General features: G+C 31.6%; 2 protein-coding genes across 2 annotated transcripts in view; one reads left to right on the top strand and one right to left on the bottom strand.

Moving 5' to 3' along the window:
• LOC111642614 (ataxin-7-like protein 3) overlaps nucleotides 1-13024 on the bottom strand; it is a 45173-nt gene extending 32149 nt beyond the window's left edge. Inside the window, exon 1 of the mRNA XM_023388984.1 lies at nucleotides 12504-13024. Within this exon, the coding sequence (XP_023244752.1) occupies nucleotides 12504-12572 (69 nt within the window). The 5' untranslated portion in view covers nucleotides 12573-13024. The remainder of the gene's footprint in view (nucleotides 1-12503) is intronic.
• A 36-nt stretch (nucleotides 13025-13060) lies between these two features.
• Nucleotides 13061-14831, top strand: LOC111642613 (cell division control protein 6 homolog). Its single transcript, XM_023388983.1, has one exon. It carries the CDS (start codon nucleotides 13265-13267, stop codon nucleotides 14720-14722), a length of 1458 nt encoding a protein of 485 aa, XP_023244751.1. The 5' UTR covers nucleotides 13061-13264; the 3' UTR covers nucleotides 14723-14831.
• Nucleotides 14832-25361: the final 10530 nt, after the last annotated feature.

Here is a 25361-nt window from a genome sequence, read left to right on the forward strand (position 1 = left end):
AAATTTAAAGGACTCTAACTACACACTGACGACATTGATCTAACATATTTGTCTGCTAATTCAATCTCAATTTCATGTGTACTAAAAAAAATAGATTATTATTTCTTCTTTAAAATGATATTCTTACTTTCCAATCAGTCTATATGCCAGATGATTGTAATAAAAGTACCCTTATGCTGTCTGGAGAGATATTTAGCAGTTCAAATGCAACCAAATTTTGGTATGGTGGCCTTTCAGGACACAGAAAACATTTCTGTAAAGAAAAAATAAATACCAGAACTTACCCTATGGCAATTTTGGTACTGCAAGAAAAAAATATTGTTGTATAAGCACATGCTGAAGCCAAATTCCGAGGATAGAAGTAGCTACAACTGTTGAATGGCAATCTTATCAGCTATGATGGCCATCACCTTGCTGGAACATGCTTTTCTTGTTGGAACAGCTTCACAAGAATGCAATGCTGCATCTGCACTTTGGGAATTTCAACATTGTAAGAATTTACACTGAAGACCACAACTCCATAAGCTCTCAGGACAATTGCTTGATTCAAAGAAACCAGACATATGGAAGTTTAATCCAATTTAGGTGCGAACAGTTATTACTTCACAAGTTAATGTGTTAAAGATGTTACCACATTCGTGAACAGTCAGTGAATAATATTAAAAGGTACCCGCAGTGCATATGCAGTGTCACAGCAATTGGGTATAACCTAAGGCACAATAGGGATGATGACAAGAAAGTTTTTCATTATCATCATCCATTAACATCAGCCCCAACCAGTGGTTGCTTGTTGCCAACAGGGAAACGACTGACATTTGTATTAACTTTCCTTGCCATAATGGAAGTAGATATGTTATGGCCACAAAAAGATGCTGTGGAATGACAAGACATTTTCACTTCAGCAGAGCAAATGCACAATTGTAACACTAGGAAAAACTTCTTTTTCCAGAAGATTCCATTACATTTACCTACAGTTAGTCTGATGTGGATTGACAGTTACATTTACACTTGGACCATTCTTTTTCATAAAAACTAGTCTCAATGAACCTGTGAAATGCCCAGAGATACCAAGAGATGTTTAACATTTTTGTTGTATCCCAACTACAACAGTGAATGCCTTGGTCAACCAACTTTTTGCAAATTGGAACATCTCCACGCATCAAACACAGTGTATAGCAGTTCTACAACAGCGTTTCACGGAATGTTTAGTCATGCCTTTCCTAATACCTGACCAGCTCATTCTATGGATCTTAATCCATATGATTTTTGGTAATAGATACACTTATAGAGGTCATGTTGCAAATTTGGCAGTCTTGAAAGACAACATAAAACAGCTGTGGACTATATTGCATATGAGAACCATCAAAAAGAATCAATTACAACAGGCCATTGAACACGCTGTTTATTGCAATCAGGTTTTATACCTTCAGATTGGAAAAAAGTTAACAATGCAAAGAATACTGCTCAATCTCTATAGAGCACTGTATCTTGTTTGTTTGCATACCAAAAATGCTGCAGTGTGGAGTTCTGGTGCTAATATCTTTTTTACAGAAATATCTTTTGCCTATCCTAAAATGTTACCCTACCAGATATTATTATTGTTTTATTTGGACTGCTAAATCTCTCTGTAGACAGCATTGAATAAGGGTATTTTAATTACAATCCCGTAGTGTATGGCACAGTTTCCATTCCTAATGATATATTATGATCATTACAACAGTTAATCTGTTAAACAGCCTCTTTAGAGCTTCCTATATTTTTGCTTAGTCTCTTAGTTTTTACAAACTTTTCAGCTTTTACATTTTCAGCACCCAATTTTATTTTGTGATCATTAAATATTGTACAATGTTTAGATTTAATTCAACTTGTATCCTATTCATTTCTCAAATTTGATGTCTAGATAAAGCTAGAAGTTTCAAATTACAAGATATGCTATTTCAGGTCTTCTACTGCACCCTACCATCTTAGTTTCCATTCCATATTTTTCTGTTTCCTTAATGTCTTTTGAAGATATGAATAACTTAAGAAAAAACTGAAGATATAAAAATGCAGAGCACAAGCTTAATGCAACTATCATCTTATATGAAAATACAAATGTTATACACACTACAATGATCTACCCAATGCACAACAGAAAAGAAACCATCCATATATTATAGCATAACAGTTCGGTTTACAGGGAGTGTATCACATCTCAATTTTACATGCTCAGAAACTAGATAAATTTTAGGTTAGTTCTTATTCATATTTGCATAAATAAAATTTGAGAATAGTAATCATTTATGCAAATATTATTATTACATATGTTAGGCTCAAAAACCAAAATCGCTCATCAAGCGAAAAAAACGACTACAACGCGTTGTGGTCATTCCAAAATGCCACAAAGCAAAATTCACATCTTGGCATTTGTAAAAACGGCCACAAAGCGAAACTTGCGTCGTGGCTTTCATGATACAGGTATACCTCACCCTAAGTCACCTCTCATGGAACCAATTACAGACTTAAGTCGAATTTACTTGTCACTAGGCTAAACCACAAATAACCATTCCCAGTTCTGTATTTTATTTATAAATGCATTTTTAATAATATATGGTTAATAGGAATCTGATAAAATTCCACTTACTTAAGCCTGTAACCAATGTGAAACGGTCAAACTCTAAAGCACAAACATTTTTCTGAACACCTTCCGTGTTCTTCCTCAGGTATTCTAGCTGGATTCTTTTTTTCACATCAATTACAGGCTTAAGTGGAATTTTATTATATAACCCGGTGTGCATGTAGGAGTTATATAATAAGAATCATATTACAAACATATTGCTTTTTTTCTGTACTATATTAAAATCTAAAATTTATCTAAATTTACAAATACATGTACAGTACAAACATACTTGTAAATGTACGTTTACAATTTGGCGATGTTTACAGTACATCACAGACTCTATTTGTTAATGTGATTTGCTCTAAGACATTATAAAATAAAATGATTTTGTAAGGTTAAATAACAAATGCAGTTATTAAAATTATTTTGCAATAGTAGAAAATAAACAAATTTACTTTAAATTTACCAGTAAAGACTGCTAAATAAGATGACAACACAGTCACAGATGTTTTCATATTTCATTCTCTAGGATTTATGATGTACAGTATTAACATTTACTGTAAATGTACGTATTTTAATATGATTTTATATACTTTTATTCTTATTTATTGTATAGTAAAAGTATGTTAATATGATTGTATGTGCTTCTAACGCTTTTCTAGTGATATTATGACTTCAATATTTGTGGTGGACAGTCCTAAAGTCGAATAAAATGACTTGAACTTGATTTTTATTTTTCATAGAATTTTTTGACAAATGACATATAATCAAGAATAAAGATGCTAATGTGGATGTGAGGAAGTGTGATGTTGACGTCCTGAATGTTAATAAAGTTATTCTCAGAAATTGTAAATTCATTACGAGCATAAAGTTTAGTAGTAGATTAATAGTTTTATAGCTTGAAGAATTTCACCAACAATAACAAAAATATATATAGTTGTCAAACAGTATCAGATTTCAGAGAAAGACAAGTGACATCATAAATGAACAATGTCAAAATAATTTTTTCTTAACAAAAATTGTTTAATCTAATAATGTCATCAAAAAATTATTTTCAATACCAAATATGTTTTTTTTATTAAAAATTTGTAAAATATTTTTTACATAAACACATTAAGATTATTGAATCCAATTAAAAATTTTATTGTAATGAATATTTAAACCAGAAAACTAAGGGTCCATTTAAAGATGAAGACAGATTCAACAGCATCACTTTGAGCACGGATCATCCCTTTCGAGGTCGAAGCTCGGGGCTTCCAAAGCATACTGAGGAGTCGTCGATGACAATGTCGTTCTGATCTGGTCTAGCCTGTATGAACTGAAGGAAACTGCCACTTAAAACTGGTTAAATTAGAATTAAAAACACAAACTATAAACCAGCAAAGTTTATAACAATTGCAAACATTTTCACCCATGTTAAACGGGCATCATTGGCAAACTAATTGCCAAATGCTGAAAACAAACAGGGAATTGTCAAACACATGTGCAGAGGGGAGGTGATGTGAGACGAGAGAAACAGGAAGGGGGAGGATAATAAGATTAATAGTTCGAAGAATGACTTCCATACTGTGGAAGAGGAGTCAACATCACGAAAATTAATAGTGGTTTTTTTTTGCAGGGTGGCTTTATATATTTCCACCTGCTCAAGATGTTTGAGAAAGGGTTGCCTGGGAGAGTTATGTAAGAGGTGTGCTTTGAGGAATTCCACATTGGGGTCAGAGGCATAGATAGCCAACACCGCATTGGCTTATCCTTTCGTGATGGACATCTGATGTTCCTCGAGACGGGTGTTTAAAGGACTGCACAACCCTTACGGCCTCATGCTTTAAAAGCCTTTGTCAGTTTATAGGTTTAGCGTTTTTAATTGTATGAGCCAATATTGTAGAGTGTGGCAAGTCTCCATGTTTTACATGACAAATTTCCACCTGACCAAGATGGCAAATGTCACTATTTTTGCATACTCAAAATGTCCTGCAACATACAATAGTTTTGAGGAAATGCAGGCTCATATTCTGCAGATACACAAGGAAGAGATCATCATCAGTCTTTGTTGGAATTAACTAGAAACGGAATCAAATACTTTTAAGAAACAAGAACTTCCAAAAATTGAACGAGTTTCAGACACTCCAGTTCTCAAGATCAAAGCAACAATTGCAATTTCTCAAAAACGAGAATAAGGTAACAAGCTGCTAAGTTGCCTTTTACCAACAGTTAGTAACTAACTGGTACAAAGTATTTGAGAACAAGTTGATCAATTTCTGTAATTATCAACAATTGTAAACAATTAGAGTATTATAATTTGAGAAGTCAGATCACAAACTAACTTGCTCTCTACTGTAATATGATTAGAATTTCTGACAGCAGAGCAAGATAAATCTGCTTTTTGCAGTCATGTCAGCTCATAAGTATCATAGCTGACAAGTATTTAAATATACAGTACAAGTGTTTGGAAACAAAGAGAACTTTTTTCAATTGAATAGTTCTAAATTCTTGCATTTGAACACTTTCATCTTTAATTGGAACACTGGATTAAACTTACTAATAAAATTTTTTTACGTGTGTAAAAGTGATTTTACTATAAAAAAGGAACATAATATGTGACATTTATCTGGTTTAGTTTGAAGATAAAAAAAGTTGTCATATTAAAACCTGTTCAAAACAAAAAATAATTTGGTACCATGCAATTCTGGTTTACACAGTTTTACTGTATTAGTTATCTGTTCCACTTTGCATAAGAATTTATCCATTATTTTCTTACAATTTAGAATTAAAACATTATTTTTTCGGAGGCAGTAAATAATATTTCATTGAATTATACTAAAAACTTCATTTCATAATTGTTTAATGAATAAAATGTAAAGAATTTATTTTAAAAAAATCCTAAAACAATTAAAATATTTGAAAATGCTTTTAAACTTGTATTAAATCAACCTTATCCATCTTTTTTGGCTGATTTGGTGACTATTAAGGTCCCTAGTTCGCCAGATCACGGGTACAAATCACACTTCAGATATGGATATTGCAATTATCAGATTTTAATGGAAAATATTTAGAGTTGCTCCAAAGACTAGTGGAGCACTGTACAAGAATTAATATTAAAAATTAACTTAAAAATAAATCCTGTTCATTTTATAGATATACTGAAATTTATTTCTATCAATGAATGTAAATTATTGTCACTCTCTCCCTCTGAAAGCCGTAAAGTAAAATCTTTCTCAAGTTTTATCCGAATGGTCCATTATTTTTTAATAATTCAGAATGCTTTTAAGTATTTCTGGTCAGTATTTAAATTAGCATATTCCAACATGTCTGCATCAAAGTCAAATTTTCAACAAACAAAACATAAGGATTTCTAAGTAATATCTACAAATAATCAGAATAGTTTCAACAACAGTCACATAAATAAGAAATTTATTATATAGTTGACTCTTGATAAGTCAAATTTTACTTTTGGCCTAATTTACCTCCCACGAACTCAATGCATTTCAAGTGTCTAAGTCACGTCATCTTTTGATAACTCAAAACCTAGGATTATAGTAAATATATTTCATGTCTGATGTTTTTTCTATTGAATTTTCAAGGGATAACATTAAAACCACACTAAGCTGAACTTGAAATAAAATCAAGCATTTAATAGCGAGGTTGAGTCCGAAGTTTTAAATGCAAAAACGTGTACGTCGGACGTTCAGCGCCACTTTCCTGTAAGCCTAGAACTTTGACAATGGTGTTTGGATAGTCAGTGGAATAATGCTCGACATTCCAAAAACCATTGTCAAACTTCTAGGCTTACAGGAAAGCGGCGCTGAACGTCCGATGTACACGTTTTCACGTTTAAAACTTCGGCCTCAACCTCGCTAATTATATATGCTGGAAGAAATACAAAGTTATTTGACACGTACCTTCAAAGCCACAACATAACAATACAAAAAATTTACAGACATTTCACACAAAATAACAACTTGATTGGGTAATTTGCTGTTAGAAATAAGTTCTAGAAAGCCTTTTGGAAAATTTTATGTCAAACATGCAGTAAGATATCTTTAGCGCAACTGAAAATATATATGACATTTGAACAGAAACAATGGACGATTAATGTCAAACTCACAAACTTATTTCACTAACAATACATTTTATTACTTCATATATGAACAAACCTAAGAAATAATAAAAGTATGAGTCTAACTGTATTGTTTTTATTGTGATATCTATGACCTCATTACAGCAATGGTAATTTACATAACAAAATTTCTTCTCTATTCTTTCTACTTTAGTTGTTAATTATCTAGAAATTATTACAATTGATTTAACTAAATAAATAAATTACTAAATTTCTAGAGATGTGAAAAAGGTAAAGTTGTTATAAGCAGAGTGGATGGGGCCCATTGGGATAATTTCCAGACACACCTGTAGGACTAGTCTCTTTATATTCACAAGTGTCAGTCCATATATTTCCAATGTTGCTCGAATAAGTTCCATCCACCCTTGGTTATAAGTAATGGTATTAATAAGTTATGAAGACTTTATGAGCTGCTAAAACAAGTGCTGATTTAAAACATTTTTCAGAGAAGCTAAGTTTTTATAATCTATAATTTTATGTAGATAATAAAATAGAAAGACTGTATGAAGTCCTACATAATATCTCTCAATTCAACAAATTTTTCTGTGGAATGTTGAAAATATGATTTTTTTTTAATATTCACCAACCAGTGCATTTTCCACGTAACAAATTTTCTGCATTTCCTGAAAACAATTTGTTACACGGAAGTAATAATTATCTAATAATAAATACATCACTTTTTCCATTCATATGATCCTTAATACAACTAATTATTATTATTCAATACAAGTTTGTAATGATCTAATAATGCTAATTATCTGACATATCCAAAACGCATATGCTGTGTGTCAGCTTATATTATGGATAAAATATCAATCAATCACCACACTTACAAGATTTAAACAATAGTTGATGTGTTGCCTAATGGACATTCTACATGTCAACAGTCACAGTCTGATATTCTCAAATATTGTAATTCCACTTGGAAAAATATAGTGGAACGATTAGATTTAGTCCATTCTTTCCAAAATCCATTATATCAGGATCAATAAAAATCAAGAATATACTGCAGTAATGGTTTTTTTGTCATCTACTGAAGTATCATTGAATTATAACATTTTAAAGCTAACAAGGAGACTACTAGAGATGGCCTCCTAAAGATTTTGCCGAGTTTAATTTTGTATCGTAGTACTACCTTCCCAGTAGTTCTATGTGAAGCCACTCAATGCAACTTGCGAGCATTTGTGAGAAAAATGAGTTTAAAGTTTTCTGTGTTTTATCAACAAAGTATCGGCAGAGGCATAACTGAATGGCTAAAAAGGTGCTTGACTATTATGGCGAATATTTGAATCTTTCTTTTTCAATTCTTTTCTGATCTGCGTTGAAGCAGATTATTGTGCACCGTACGTTTTTACTTTTAACAATGAAAAATCAATACTTCATAATTATAACATTTACTTGCTATGCAGTAAAGAAATTTTAAATTGTAAAACACAAGCAAGTTTATGTATCACTTGGTACAAACTCTTTCAGTGATGATCATACATAACAAGTTAACAAGTTTGTAAGTAATCACTCTTCTCAAACTGCCATTAAATAATAATCAAACACCGACAAAAAACCTTTAAAATGCAGCTTTTTACTAAATAATCTAACATTTTCGACCATTTGAATGACCTTCCTTGGGAATAAAATCGAATGATTTCAATTTCCTGAGCATATCTACCATGCAACATCCTAAACTCACTCGTGTTGCTACACAAATAATTCAAAAAATTAGAAAAGAAGGGAACTTTCTATGTACTGGACATCCATTACCAATATAGTACAATGCATAGAAATAAAACTAACAGCAAAGAGGAAAACTAATTTAAAATTTCCTTACTGCATAGCAAATAAATGTTATAAATACAAAATATTAATTTCTCTTCGTTAAAAGTAAAACTGAATGGTGTACAATAATCTGCTTCAATGCATATCAGAAAAAAATTTGAAAAAGAAAACAAACTTGCAACATGTAGCAGTCGAGCATCTTTACCCATTCGGCTATGCTCTGCTGATACTTTGTTGATACATCACACAAAACTTTAAATTGTTTTTCTCGTAAATGCAAGTTGCATTGAGCAGTTCCATTTAGAACTATTGGGAAGATAGTACTATGATATATTTTATAATTAAACTTGGCAAAATCATAGGGGGTGGTCATCTCTGGTAGTCCTCTTGTAAGAGTAGAATTTTGATTCATATAAAATTTTGACAATCACAATTGACAGATAAGAAAATTTTTGTGAAAAACTAAATATATATATAACCCATTCAACTGTCCGTCTGTCCCGTAACCGTTTGAAAACGGACACTAGAGGCGCCCCTATCGTGTGTCATATTTCAAACATTCAAATTAACAATTTTAATTCTTATTTAAATTAACAATATAAATGTTTATTATTCATGTGGCCAATAAATTATTATTTGGTCAATATAACAATATAAATAATTCAGTATATTTGTAATAGGAATTTATTATTTTAGGGGCTTATATCTCTCGAAGGGTCGCGAGTAGGGCTATGGCTCCTTTGACTTTATTGTTAATACAGGGGTGTACGGTTTGGGGGTTCGCCACCTCTTCATTCGGAGGGTAAATCTTACCATTCGGATTTGAACAGAACTGTAGAGCATATTGATAGGAACAAAAAAGTCAAAGGAACCATGCTTCATGTAAATTTGTAAAGAACGCCCACTAGGGGGCGTCCCAGGCTACTAGTTCTGTATAATTCAAACTATATTTCAAAATATTCAATAAAAAAGAACAAACAATAAATGTCTTCATAATTCATCCTTTGTAATAAAGTACTGAATTCTCAATGGTCTCTATGGCAGAGTATCTTTTATTTTAAATAAAAGGTTGGCTCTACCAAAGAGACTGTTCCCGAGGCATGTATAAAGGACAAATTATGAAGACATTTAATGTTTATTCTGTTTTATTAAATACTTTTACATATTATTGTCATCCAAGCCATTTTTTAAATTAAAGTACAAGCTTATTACAAAGCTCAGCATATTACATACGTAATTAATTATGCATATTTTAATGTTATAAAGATTACATAGATTTTTGAAACAATGTAGAAATTACGGCATTATAGATTAATTAAGTAAAAACATTTGATAATGATCTTAATAAATTTTTGCTTTAAACTGATAATGAAATTCAAATCTATCCTTATCAGATTAGTAATGTATCTTGTACAATTGTAATACTATATATTTTGGGAGGACAAAAGTTAAGAACTTATTGTTAAAGGCACAAAAATTCTGAATATGAATATTCAAGATGTTAAGTAAACTGACTTTTAAAATTTACAGCTTATCAGTTTAAAATCTTGTTATTATTAGAAGTAAGCATAAGATTGCTTAAGAGAACTAATCGCACAGGAACACAACTGGAATAGATATAAAGGCTTTATTAATTGTGAAGGAAATACATTTTGGACTGTCCTCCCTCATTATTTAACATCAATCTGGTAAAAACAATACAAAATTTTTAGGTTACTGTAATAAATATATGTAAAATTACAATGAACACATTACCTGGATGACAGAATTTACATAGACTGTAGTTATAATAAACATATAATCCAAAATGCATTTCCTTCTCAAGTACGAGTAATAAAGCTTGTATATCCATCCCAGTTGTGTTCCTGTGTGATTAGTTCTCAATCTTATGCTTACTTCTAACAATGCAAAAACAAGAACAAGAGGTAATCATTATAATCTTATGACAATTAATATTTTCAAAACCTGTTGATCTCATTTTCATATCACTTTTTAGAACATTCAGTTGGAATTCTGAAAAAATATTCTTAGATATAATTTAAATTTGCATATTTTAAAATTGAAATAAAGACCATCATTGCTGAATTATTTCAATTTAACCACTTTACATTGATTTAAAAAGATTACAGTTTCTTAAGAGCTTAATCACTGCCTTTGCAACTAAGAACATCCTTCTTCTAATCTCAATGTTTGATTATATACTATAAAAAATGTTCTAACCCAAGAGTTCTCAAAAATATTAAAATCAGAATAAATAAAAGAGACTTTTTAGTTAGATAATCTGTAAATTTCGAGAATTTTATAGTGCAATTCAGGGAGTCGTATTGTAATACATCGATAAGTTAACTATTATCGAATTAAATCTAAGTAAAATCAAATGTATTTTGTATACCAAGTCAATAAAAAAGTCTTAATACTACTACTGAATTTACATACATAAATGCTAAATGCATTGACTATTTAGTCTTCTCTGCCAAATAAAAATCTCATTACAAAATCAATACGCATCCTGCCCAAAGTGAAATTCAAAACTTTCTCCAATAAAAAAGAAATGGCATGTTAAATTCTAAGTGCATATGCATACACACATTTTTAACATTTATGCCTTTGACTATTATACAGATATATCATCTCATAATAAAATATCAAATCAACTGATAATGATTATATTAAATGATAACAAATTTTGTATGAAACTAAATTATATAATATAAACATTCAATTAGATATCACACACACAAAATCAATCTTTTGATGTATTATCTACTTACAAGATATATGTTAAAACATTAAGATTAACAATTAATAAACATTCGTTAGTATAAATTAGCACGGAAAATGACAATTGTTTGCATTCGGCTTCACATAACACTTTTCTGGTCAAGATAACATTTTATCTAGAGTTAAACATGGTTTACAGAGATGAATTATTCCAAAACCAGAGGGTATCCTAGCAGCAGCACAAATATTTGTTATTTTACACACAGAAAATTGATTAAGAATTCTAAACAAAAGTCATAAAATCAATTACCTTTTAACATCTTTCCTTAAATTTAAAGAAAAAAAAACAGAATTAACACTAAAAGTTATTTGATTATTTAAAATTATTGCATAATTCCAAACTATAGCTAAAAGATCTACATATGATTGGTTTTACAGCATTCAATGTTTTTTAATCTGTCAAGTTAGCACAAGTTATCTTAATTCTTAAAAATGATTAGATCATTTTAAAGTACTTGCAATATGTTGCACTTCAAGTTTTTATTTTTCTCCAAATTATTTAGTTATGTTTAGAAAAACGCAAGATAGGCCAACGGTACTTTAAAAACATGCCACGAAACACCACCAAGATCTTCACGGTACCAAATATCGGGTTTCGATAAAAATACCCATCAAATTCTAATCAACCCGTCGACATCAGAATAATCCCAACAAAACTATCACACTCGCTCTTCCGTCAGATCATTCGGTTCTTCTGCCACGCCAAATTTTTACCAAGAAGCAAGGCAAAACACTCATCCAAGAAAACTTTAAAGTACGTACAATGCAAATCGACGGAATCGACAAAACGAAATCCATGGGAGGATTAGTTTTTCCACACCGACAAGACGGAGTCGGAACTGGACGAGTGCCGACTCGTTCTCTCTCCGTAAATAAATTAAAGCCGGCATAAACGTAACCGTCCCGGTAGTCTCCGCCAAGTACCGCTTTGCCGGGCAACGCACGCCGGTGCAAAATATGTGGCGAATGGCCGGAGGACCCGGCCGCGGCCTAAGGAACTAGACCCGGCACCGTAACGCGACCGACCCGAAGACGTAACGCGGCGGGGTCCGGTCCGGTTCGGAGGGCGGCCGAGGAAAGGGGAGACTGAACCGGAAGTTTAAAATCTCGCGGGTAACCCGTAATTAAAACGAACGTAACGTATAGAAAGCATTACGGGGAAAGGACAGTAAAGAAAGTCGTAGACAAGTGCGAGAGGGGTGAGACAAAGGCACGTGCACGAGCAATAACTACCTCGAAATCAGCGGGCGGTACGGTTTGCAAGACATCGGATGGGGAACCGTCGTTAGCGGGTTGCTGCATTGTTCGTCCAACGAAAGTCGACGTGACTTAAACTTCTCCCTCTTCTTCTTCGATTCCAAATCTTCGCTTAATTAACAGAGATTCATCCGGGATTCCTCACATCATATAATAGTAAGCAGAAAATAGCCACGCGCTCGTTCTTCTTCATATCATTTTCTGTGACAGCAAATCGAATTACAAGTTTGTCTCTGCAAGCAGACGAGAACGGAACGCGTTGCCATTGTCAACAGAACTCGTATCAGGCTTAACCATTCCAACTTATTCCGTCGCTTTTATATTTGAATTTACGTTCGAGCGTCATCCTTCCATTCGCTCTCTCACATAAACTCTGGCGGATCGGCTCTGGCTCAAAAATCGCACACAAACAGCTGACAAACCACGTTTGCCGGTTCCAACTTCTTACTTGTGTTAAGCGAACGCTATCGCTTTTGTCGATTTGTCGCCCGCCAGCGACCTCTATCGAATCCACTTAATGGCCTTTTTTTTTTTTTTTTTCTTGTCGATTTTTTTATCGTGTCGTCGATGGAATCTTTTTTCCTCTCCCGTCCGTCTTACTATTATGAATTAGTTAATTTGGTGAAATATTCCGGCGAATTTCTCCGAAAAATTTTCGTTCGTAATAAGCGACGTTTACGAATATCTCCCGCCAAATTCGGACCCACGTGGTTGTCGTCTTGTTAGTTCGGTTCGTTATGTCTACCGGTCAGAGACGAATCTCGGTCGAATTTCCCGTTCGCAAGGCGAGAAATGTTATTAAACGTAAGTCGAAAACGTTCGACGATGAGAATCGTTTGAGTAATAGTCCTTCTAAGAAGAGGATTTCGAATAAAACGCCGTCGGATTACGATTCCCGACCGTTGGATGCGGATAAGACGTCGAAGGAGTCGGCTTTGTCTGGCTTTCGGGAAGCTAAAAAAGCCTTACATTCGTCCGTTCCCGTTCGTTTCTTAGAAAGGGACGTCGAGAGTCAACAGATATTGGAATTCTTAAGAAATTGCTTGGAAAATAAACAGTCCGGCAGTTTGTATATATCTGGAGCACCGGGAACGGGGAAAACCGCTTGTTTGACTCGATTGTTTGAAAGTCGAGAGGTAAAACGTCCGTTCGAGTATGTTTATGTTAATTGTATGTCGTTCAAACAGTCGACGGCAGTTTATCAGAAAATCGCCAAAGAACTAGATTACGAAGCTCGAGATTTGTCTCAGAAAACTGTGGTTGGCTTCTTAGAAAAGAAAATCGTTACGTCTAATGATATGATCGTTCTTGTTTTGGACGAGATCGACCAATTAGATAGTAAGAATCAAGAAGTTCTTTATACTCTCTTCGAATGGCCTTGTCTACGAAATTCCAAACTCGTCTTGGTCGGAATAGCTAACGCTTTGGATTTGACCGACCGAGTCTTGCCGCGTCTGCACGCTTACGGATGTAGACCGAAACTGTTGCATTTCCGGCCGTACACTCACCAACAGATTCTTTCCATCTTGGAAGACAGACTGAAAGATGTGAGTGCAAATACCGAGATTTTTAAACCCGCTGCTCTGCTTCTCTGCGCCCGTAAGATTGCCGCTTCTTCGGGCGACGTTCGGAAGGCACTGGACGTGTGCAGGAGAGCGATCGAAGTCGTCGAGGCGGAGGGCGGACGGAGAGTGTTGAAGGCTTCTTCGGAAAACGGATGCAATCCCGGCAGTCCCAAACGATTATCCGGTGTAAATGAATCCTGCAAGCAAGTTGACGTAAGCCATATCAATAGCGTTTTTAATGAAATTTACGGATCTAGGGCTGTATTGACTTGTATTTCAAAGGAAGGCAATGGTAATGGTATTCCTCTCCAGCAAAAGATAATTCTCTGTACGTTATTGCTTGTGATTAAAATTACCAAAACAAGAGAAGTGACCCTTGGAAAACTTTACAGTGTGTATTCGCAAATCTGTCGGAAGCGTCAGATGTCTACTCTGGATCAGATGGAGTATTGCAGTACATGCTCCCTCCTCGAATCGCAGGGACTCGTCAATATGAAGAAAAGTAAAGACGTGAGATCTTCAAAAGTTTCATTAAAAGTAAATGAACAAGAACTGGAATACATCATGCAAGATCGCACGCTTCTGGCATCAATCTTAAATGATTCTAATATCAATGTGAAAAAATCTTAAACTTTTATTAACATATTGTTTTAAAGATACTTTTATAGTTTAAAGGTGTTTATATTTTATGATCATTTTCAATTATTCTTAATCAATTAAGTAATATAGTGTTTTAGACACTATATATGTGAATTGATAATTTATTTAAATAATTATCACTATTTTAATAATTAATTTTATGCACTAAATCATTTAGAACTTTTATGTGTTTTTAATGTGTAATTATATATTTTGTATAAATAGAATAAAAGTTTATTTTTAAATATTTCAAGTGAAATATTTACTGTATTTTTTTCTTATAAAGCCCACTTTTAGTATTAAAGTGAAAAATGCAGTAAGTTTTAACTAATTAATGTTAGCATTTATAGTCTTTTGAAATGACATGAATATACAAGGGGCATTCAAACAGTTAAAGTCCTAGAAAGTGGTGGTTATTTGTAATTTTCTGGGATTCTGATGGCATGTTGCTCAGATTTTCTTGAAGACTGAAGAACAATAACTGCAAGCTATTATGAAACAGTTTTAAGAAAATGCATGCGGTTCAAGAAAAATGTAACCACGTCAGACTTATTTCCAAATTTAAAAAACATTAAAGCCATTTGCTGGCAGTTGATAAATTGAGTGAAATGTTTTGTAGCACTGTGGTTAGAATCAAAGAGCACCAGTTTCTACCAGAAGGAAACTGTATGAGAAAAATATCTTAACTTGAATGGAACATGTTGAAAAATAGTTCTAAATTCAATTTGCTGTCTTTATTTACATTTTTCAGGAACTTTTTGAACAGTTCCCATAATATAGATGCATATCATAAAACAAGCAGGTAAGGACTGTACAGCAACAATGGTCAAAATATGATTTGCAAATCGTAAGTGGCTATGGAATGACCCCTCTATATTATTACTATATGCTCATATATGAGGTCAAAACATCTATCGCCAAGAATAGCCTTTATATATTCAAAACTAATAAATGGGTTCATCAGCATGAAAACATTCAGGATAAATTTTTGATTATTTAAATAAAGTTAGAATTATTTGTTGAAAGTAAAATAACTTTTATTAAAAAATACAGGCAAATATTAGACAGTTCATCAATGTAACCATTAGAATGGGTGAATAGGGTCAAAATTTGAATTGATGACATTTTTTTTTTTAAAGGAAAGGTGTCAGAACGAAAGGAATTTCATTCTCTATGAGTTGCACTAGACAAAATTGTTAAAAACATATTTTATGTGTAGGTTGGCAACAACTGCTTCAGCTGTTTTGATGTTATTCAAAATTGCACCAACATAAGTGTTTGTTGAGTCCAGTAGGTGGTTAAGCAGATTGCTTTGGTATTTAGTGCTGTCATTCAGTTGTGTATGGTGATTTCTTTGAGATCTCTAAGCTGAAAATTGTTGAAGTGTAAGCATTTTTATAAATTATTTTGAAATGAGGCATTCTTTGTATCTAGAGAAGGTGAATAGAGACATGAATAAATGATCTTGTTTTGATATCAGTCAAGATTTTTTTTTAAATTTTGATTTTGACTGGATGGTGTGTGTGTGGAGAAAGGTTCATTCAGGATGAAAGATGACTATTTTGTTTTAAAAGCTGTTCATCAAGAGAGACATTTTATAATACCTAGTCCATTTTTGAATATTACAATTGTTTGAGACAAAGTCCACAATAAGTTGGGAGCTTGTTGATATGAACAGTTTTATAGGAGGGAAGTTCAGGAGAACTTCCTGCAGTAAGATTCTGGTTCTGGAGTTATTGCAAATGTTGGGAAAACAATTTTCAAAGTCAGGCACACTAGAGAAGTACACACATATGTGATGAGATTTGGTATTGTCACCAGCAAGGTAGAAAGAGTCAGCAGCAGGTCAGACTAGAATTATCCAAGAGTGCATAGTGGTGTGGACAGAAAACTGAACAAGAGGGGTGTCAGTATATCCTGGACCTACTATATGAAAAGAAGCCCCTGTATCCTTGAGACATGAATTTTTGTGGATTGAGTCCCTCAATCTTGCATTCAGATTGGTTTCAAACTGTTGTCATGACTCAATTAGTCCCTTGCCTGTTTCTAGATGGAATTAGAAACCTTCTCAAGCTGTGACATCAATAACTAATTTGACACTAAATTCAATTATAATTGGAGATGTTTGCTAATGAGAAGTATTTGTTAGATTCAAATGTTATTTGTAAATCAACAGGAACAAACAAACACATTCCTGTTATCATGACAGGATGTGAACAATTCAATAAAAATTTACATTCTTTTACAAAGTTACTAGGAGGAAGATTATGTTTATTAAGCATTTTTTTTTAATTTTTAGGAAATAAAAACCATGCTTATCTTCCAGAATCTCCCAAATTTCCTACTCATAGTGATCTTCAGAAGTTGATAATCCTAATTCTATTGTACTGTGGCAATATTAATAATTTTAAATAAAATATGTTATCAAAAACTATTGAGTTCACTGCAATCTCATCACAGTTTTCATTTTCATGGTTCTGTTTTACTATTAGAGTTACATCACAATAAATTATTCACCATCAATAGATAGCACTAATATCAGAACACTTACTTATTTTTTTAAATATGAATAGTGGTAATTAAAAAGTAAATTGATAATTGTAACAGAAAGTCAATTTTAGAATTTTGCACATTTGAGACACTTAGCCAGACATCACAAAACAATTTGTTTTTCTCCAAAATTTTAGTTTTGTTTATATATGTATGCCAAAATCATTACCAACTACATTTCATTCTCTGGATGCTTAGATTCAGGTTGAATACAAAGATATAAAGAATGTGTGGAATTAAATTTAAAGGTCTATCAGAGAAATATACCAAAATTTTGGATTTATTTTGATTAACCTGTATTGTTAAAAATGTATTTATGAAATATGTGCAATTACATTTTGTACAATATTTTTCAGTGTAACCAAAGTGAACACTTCATCAATACTTAAGAGAATCAAAATATGCTTTAATGGAATCTATACAAATTCCAACTTGCAGAAGAAACTCTATTTTTCTAATATACATAATGTATACTGTATATTGTTTCTCTGTAGAACAGTTACTTTAAATTTGATTCAGTTATACAATTACAATGATAACAAGTATGTAGTACATCAACAAACTTTGGCACCTATGGTGGAAAGAGAAACACTTCATATATAGTGAAAAACTGAAAAACTCCCCCAACATATGTGTAACAATTATTTTTATTGCAGTTCTGACACCTAATAGGACCATCTTTTGCATCAATAACATTCTGTAAACATTGCCCTAAACTGTCTACCAAATTTTGACAAATCTGAACAAGTCTGTCATTTTTCAACTGTTCATCTAGATTAGATGGCACTAGAGCCTGCTCTTCACTTGATGCTCCACTTTGTTTCACAGATATTTAATAGGATGAGATTGGAGATAGGAGCTCCGAGTTGTCCTCAAACAAGTGCTGCACAGAGCAAGCAGTACATAACACATGTTATCATGTAAAGGTACCTTCATCAAAGAAGTGCTACATTGTTGGAAGCAAGAAACTGGCCAGTACATCATGATACATTGCCACATTCATGTTGCCTTATTTAATGACAAGGGGCACATGCCAAACTAGCTAAAATACAGTATCATCCAATTATGATGATTCTTGCACCACTGCAAATGACATATAATACATTTTGTATTTTCTGGTCTTATTTTCAGCTTCTGCTGCTCTTCCAATGTAACCCAATTTATGCAGCTCTGTATGGATAGTTCTGATGCATAACATCAGTCAAATAATTAAACTTCTACGTGATGGTCTCCATATGCATTGCTTTTTATGACCTTCTTCAATACCCTGTGGTCTGTGGGGATTATTAGGGTAGATCTACCTGGGTAACTTTTTGCTTATTTGTCCCTCTTGCAGCCATTACTTGATAACATTTGCTTGATTACACTTGATGTTGAGAGCCAAAGATTATCTCTAACAGCACAAATAGAAAGTTTATACAGATAGCACCCTAATTATCTGATCTTTAGCAAACTCCATAGCTCTGAACCTCATGATATGTAAATTGGCTCCATCTTCCACTGACAGACCTTACAAAGGATATTTGCACTTGATGATGCACATCTCTTATGGAATATTCCATTTGTGAAAATTAGGGGTGTCCAAATAATTCTTTCCACATAGTGTATATACAGTATATATCTACCTAATAAATGCATAACTTGAGTATTCACACAATACTTCAGACTTCATATATATATATATATATACCTTGTAGAATAAGGACTGAAGAAGGGTCATTAAGACCTGAAATGCATTTCCTCCATCAATAAAGTGTATATCAATAACTGTTCCTTGTGTCATAAGTTACTGAAAAAAGCCAATAGCTTTAAATTTTTTAAAAATTCCACAACGAAACCAGTAATGGAACATGATAATAAAAGCATCTGGAAAATCTTTCAAACAAGTATTTTGTGATCTGAGTAGGCTGGACATTAGTATTCTGCATTAAATTTAACACATTTTGTTACAAAATAAAAATTATTTTAATTTTTTTTGTTTTTGTTTCTTACTGAACATTTTATAAGAAATTTTAAAAAATGTTTTTAAGATTAAAAACAATACAATGCCAAAAAATAATTTCTGGAATAATAGGAGGGTTTCAAGTTATTCTAAAAAGAGCCAAGATTTCATCATACTTCAAGCCTTAGTTATATGACAAAATAAAGAATACTAAATAATTAATGCATTGTCATTTACTTTCTTTTCTTGTAAGTATATAAATATATCTCGTACTCGATAACCGCTAACAATTATAAAATACACAGCAATGATTTAGAACACTAAATATGAATAGCGTAATCAATTTAATGTAGAAAAATTTTAATGTTTTACATATTAAATGTTTTTATTGTTTTTATATAATGCTGGATACAATGTGATCCCTATTTACAAGCACAGCGAGTCTTCATTCAACATTGTCAATAAGTTCTTGGCAACTGGGATGTTAAACAAAATAACATATAATACAACAATTTTACCTTACACTAAATCAGTGGCACCTAATTTACAATCCGCAGGCTAAATCTGGTCTGCAAACGTATTCCGTGCATCACTTATGATAGAAAAGTGCCTACTTTTGGTACCTAGGGAATAAACAAAATATTTGTGGATCACCTACCTATTACTTGTAGACTTAAAGACCCAAAACTCTTGTAATATATAAGATTGAAATAAATTTGAGCTATACTTATCAAAGATGATATACTAGTCATTGTGATTAATTATTCCAGCTATAGTTAAATAAGAAAGATTAATGTAAACAAATAAGATAATTATGTACCCAATATTGGGAATCAGTGAGTGATAATAGCTGAAGTGATAATAGGTAGAAAGAGGAAGGAAACTTAATCCTCATCACTGATGACAGATAAAGATGAGTACAGTAATGAAAAAAATGCTTGCAAACCAAAAATTATAAGGAGCATTTCCTACCACCATGCTGTTCAAAAACATATAATTGATGATTCCAACAAACTATAGAAGAGGCTGTATAAATTTAAAATGACAAATAAAAACAGGGTAAGTTTGTTTACAGTTTACATTAACAATACATAAGATATTTAATGGATATAAGTTCATGTCATTTGAAAAAAGGTGAAAATATAATAAATACAAATTACATTAATCAGATTTCAAGAATTTGATTGATATTTCTCTATTTGAATCATATTTGCAACCTTTAGCATTTACTTCCCCCATCTCGTAGAACCGATTTTACTATTCATAAACTTCAATGAATATAATTTAAATAATTAAAAATGTACTTTCATCTTTCCTCACCATCATTAAGAGAGGACTTGCTGTACTTGATATATGAGAATTCAATACCACAAGCAGTTTTCTTCTCTTCATCTTCCCCATTTACAAGAGAAAATAATCAATACAACTGCCAACTAATATTTATGATATCAAAATAATCTAATCACGAGCGTGATGAAATTAAAATTCCTGCATGCTCTAATTATGTGGCTCGTATGTTAGTGTCCATTTTGTTTCATTTACATTATCTTCATTTGCTACTCATTCCAATGAAGTTGTGCAGTTTAATAAACTGTTCTTCTACGTTAAAGATTCTTCTATTGATGATTACAATTTCATTATTTAATTTAAAAAATAATTTTATTTTTACTCTGTTTTCTGCTTGCTTATTGTCTTAACTAATTCTTGTTTTATCATCATTAAATAAGAAAACATCCGATAATACAAAACGAGAAAAACATATCAGTGAGTATCGACACTTTATTTTACTTAGAATAAATTATAAAACAAAATTAAACATTATTTGCCTTTCAAAGACATTAATTTTGATTAAAGAAATATTTTTTAAACAAGTTTAGAGCAGTGATGAAGTTTAGAGCAGTTTTTGGCCCACATCCGGAAAAGGTTGCCTTTTCCAGATGTGGGCCAAAGTGAACTTTGTAAATTTCCAACAGGCCGCACTCATTTTTCTTAGGGAGTTGCAGAATTTTAAGTTTGCCAGGTACAAACATACTTCCTATATGCCACTACACTAGTTAATACAATAATATATGTTAATGATATGCAAACTAGTAATATATAGTTTTTTTCTTCAAATTGGCTTGTATAAAGAATATTTAAAATAAACACCAATGTTCAGTTTTACCAAATGTTTTGTTTGTTTTTTATTGTTATTGCATGTATTTTTTTTCAAATTGTTATTTTTTATTGTGTATACACATGGGGGTCATCCCTTGTGTTTTTTACACATTACAATGTACTTTTGTAAATAAAAATAAATAAAATCATAAAATCTTTTTACCGGTCAAGTTTAGTTTAAACATTTGTCATCACAAATATCAGTTTAATTAGGATCGCATAATGGCACGAGGCAGAAAAATAGGAAAATAAGATTACGTTGTCAAAGCCCCAGGATTACGTGTGGCCCAAGGGTTGTGGGTTGCTCTTGACTTATTTATGAAATACTCTACATTAGAAAAAAACTGAAAATGTCATTCTTAACTGTTTTAAATGGCACAAAACATTGCAATTTTAACTCAATACCTAACGAATGAAGTAGACTTCAAGATAAAAAGTTATAACACATTTTATTGTATAATTTATTAAATTATGAAAATCCTCTCATAACCAATACAAAATGTTTGATGATGATAATAAACTTGTTTTGTTTTTTATGTTATGAATTAAATTTACTGATTGTGGTATTATTCTTTGACAATGAAATTTTGTTACGAAAAGAAACAACCAGTTAAATTTGTAAAGAATACACATCTTATTATCAGCATGAAAATTTTTTGTTTATCATTTATTTTAAAACGTTTTATATTTGTACAAGTGAACAATTTATCATCAGAAAACAATTAATAATCTTTATCATTAATAAATATTACATGCATTAGCATTCACTATCTAATCATAATAATAATAATATTTTTTTATCAATTAATCATTTGTATTATATAAATTTCTTGAATTATTTGCTTACTTGATTAAAAAATATTTACTGTTTACCGTGACATCTACTGATAATTTTAGATGACCATTTAATCACGGTTGAATAAAATCATTTTTGCTAGTCTTAAAGGTTTATTTTGCAACGTCTGATAATTTTACTTTATCGATCATCGTCATTTGCAATTTTGTCTTTATAGCAATAATATATTTATCAATTTTTTAACGATATCATCATCATAACAATGATATTTGTCGTATAATAAGATGTACAATTTTATTGATAAAAGAAAAAGTACGATTAACTTCTTTTTTTTTATTATACTTAAACTTAATAACAAAGTTTAATAATAACTTTCTCAAAGTTATAAAAACAATAATTATCAGTCAATTTTTTCCGACGTTTTGATGTCTTGAGTAATCGAGCTTTGATCACACACATAATGACTTTTAATTTTGATTTAAATGATGTTTGTTTCATTTATGTTAGAATATTCTGTGCTATTTCAAAATTTGATTCACTTGAAGACGATGAATATAAGTTCGTTGAAAGTGCTAGCAAACCTGTTTACACCTCACTCAGTGTATTTTTACTTGTTTTTAGATTTTGAATTGGAATACTTTTTGAATATTGTTGCATTTTTGAACATAATATAGACGTATTGCTATAAACATGTGTGAAAAACAGAACATACTCAAAATTGCATCTGTTGCGACGACAGATGCAATTTTGAGTATGTTCTGTTTTTGGATGTGGATTGTGACAATCCAAACCCAAAAGCACTTCAGATAAGTGTAAAATAATAGACACATGCATTCAAAAAAATACAATAATTGCCAAAAAATAATTTGTTTTTATTTACGATAATAATATAACAGTATTCAATATAATAAACAATATATCAAACTACTTTCAGTAAATTATTACAAAAATATATAATAGAATATTGGTTAATCAAACATACATTTTGTTATAATTAATGCTTTTTTTTTGTGTAAAGCATGCAATAATTATATACAGTAGACTCTCCGTTAACCAGAACTCGAGCGATCGGCAAAAAATTCAAAGAAATAGTACTTTAAATAAAATCTATTTCTTGCAGAAATGTAAGTTTAAACTTGGCACACAACACTGTAAACAAGCCCATGCTTTGCGCACATGTCTCCCACTCCCATTTTATTGACTGCCACTTAACCAAAATCGCATATTGCATTCATAAAGCTACTTTTATTGATATAATAAAACTGTGTTGTGCTAAATTTGTCTTCATTTCCTTTTAATTACTGTATTTCAATATTAATATCAAGTCAATACAAAGTTTTACTATTAAAAATGGACCCAGTATTAGTTGGGCCCATTTTTAATAGTAATTCTCAAGCAATCAGAAACTATATTTATCCAGCATTTACCAATGCCCATTGATGCCAATTAATTGAGAGTCTTCTGTATTTGAAAGCATTTTTTCATAGATACATACATTTTGATTATATATACCAAACAATAAATTATAAAATTATTAGTAAAGCTGGAACTATTCTGTAAATTAATTCACGCTATCATGCATAGGTTTCCAGCACAAAAGTCAATGCAGAAACAAAAATACAAACGTTTTCATATATAAATTATGTATCATGATAATATTTCTTCAAGTTAAAGCATAAAAATGAAGACATTATTTTGTCTTGAAGAAATATTGCCAATTTCTCCGTTCATATTTTATTGTTATTTCTATAATTTATACATACAAAATATAATAATAAATTTACATATTTAACAATATGGAACTTTTCAATATATATTAAGTTTTTATATAAAAGTACAAGATAAACAGTTGACATATACAGGTATATCCAATTTTTTAAAATAAACTCTGATTTAAAAGCAATTCAAAGCTGTTTTAAGAACAAGAACATATCGCAGTATAAAACAACAACTGCCATTTATAGAAATTTGCTATTTCACTTTCCTGGCTGTCAAGTGGCGTGCCGTGACATTTGATGATAGGAAAGATATGTTTCTGTACGAAGAACTTCCAGGGGCAATCAGCTAATTGCGTGTCAGTGATGGTCTAGGGTTATAAAAATTTACTTGGTGAAATCAAATGTGTGGTAGATATACATAGCTGGTACAAAATATTCTTTAATTGTATGAATATACTTTTAAAGAAAATTATAATTAAATATAGCTTTGTAAAGAAACGTACATAAAAATAACATAAAATCTTCTTTACTTTTTAAATCTTAAAACAATCAACTTATTTAAATAGCTCCCTACAAGTGTCTAACGGATGGAATCAGAGACGGTCTTGGTAGGTGTGCAGTGTGTGCATTCAAGCAGGCTGCCAAATCCTAAAGGTGACGATACCAGTCAATGTCAAATGCTTCTTTTGTTGCATCACTAGTATTCCTCAAAGGATGTGACAGGGTTGTTGTAAATTTTAAACGTTTCTCGCCATAGCTGTAAAAATCTACGTATGTTAAACTTAATAGATTGTCCATCATTTGTTTTCAATTCATTTCAAGACCAGGTGTCCACGGAAATTTCCAAAATTTACAACTTTTCGGTCACTCTCGTCGAACTGGAAAAATTTCTGTCTTTATTACGTCTAATATTACAAAGAAATCAGTCCCCACTGTACTTGGCTAGAGATTGGTTTGGTTAAGCTTTTGTTTAAGTAATATTCCGGCTCTTTCGTCAGGGTTTTGTTTATGTCCCTAATTCCCTAATCTCTTAATTATTTAACTACTTCTTAAGTAGAAATAAGTCAAAACTGATTACTTTGTACTTGAATATTTGTAGTCTTGGGAAAGAAGTGGAAAGACAAATTTTTATGACAATGGATACATAAATCATAAATTTAAGGAAAATAAATTCTAGAGCTTTTTCTGTACCTTGTGCGTCTCATTCATTAAATTTAGTTGTAAATGATGCTGCCGAAGTAACAGTTAATTTTTTAACATTGTACAAGAATTGTACACGTTTTTTCTGCGTCCCCTTATAGATAGGACATACTAAATTATAATATCACTAGTTTAACATTGAAATCTGTAAGTAATACAAGATGGGAGAGCAGAATAAAGCAGAATAAGTATATCAAATATTTTAATGGATTTTTTAAACTCCTGTCAACTATACAGAACTATCATAAAAACATACCAGTAAACTCC

The sequence above is a fragment of the Centruroides sculpturatus genome, unplaced genomic scaffold (assembly GCF_000671375.1).
Source record: "Centruroides sculpturatus isolate CEXI.00-Female unplaced genomic scaffold, Cexi_2.0 scaffold1707, whole genome shotgun sequence".
Classification (NCBI taxonomy): domain Eukaryota; kingdom Metazoa; phylum Arthropoda; class Arachnida; order Scorpiones; family Buthidae; genus Centruroides; species Centruroides sculpturatus.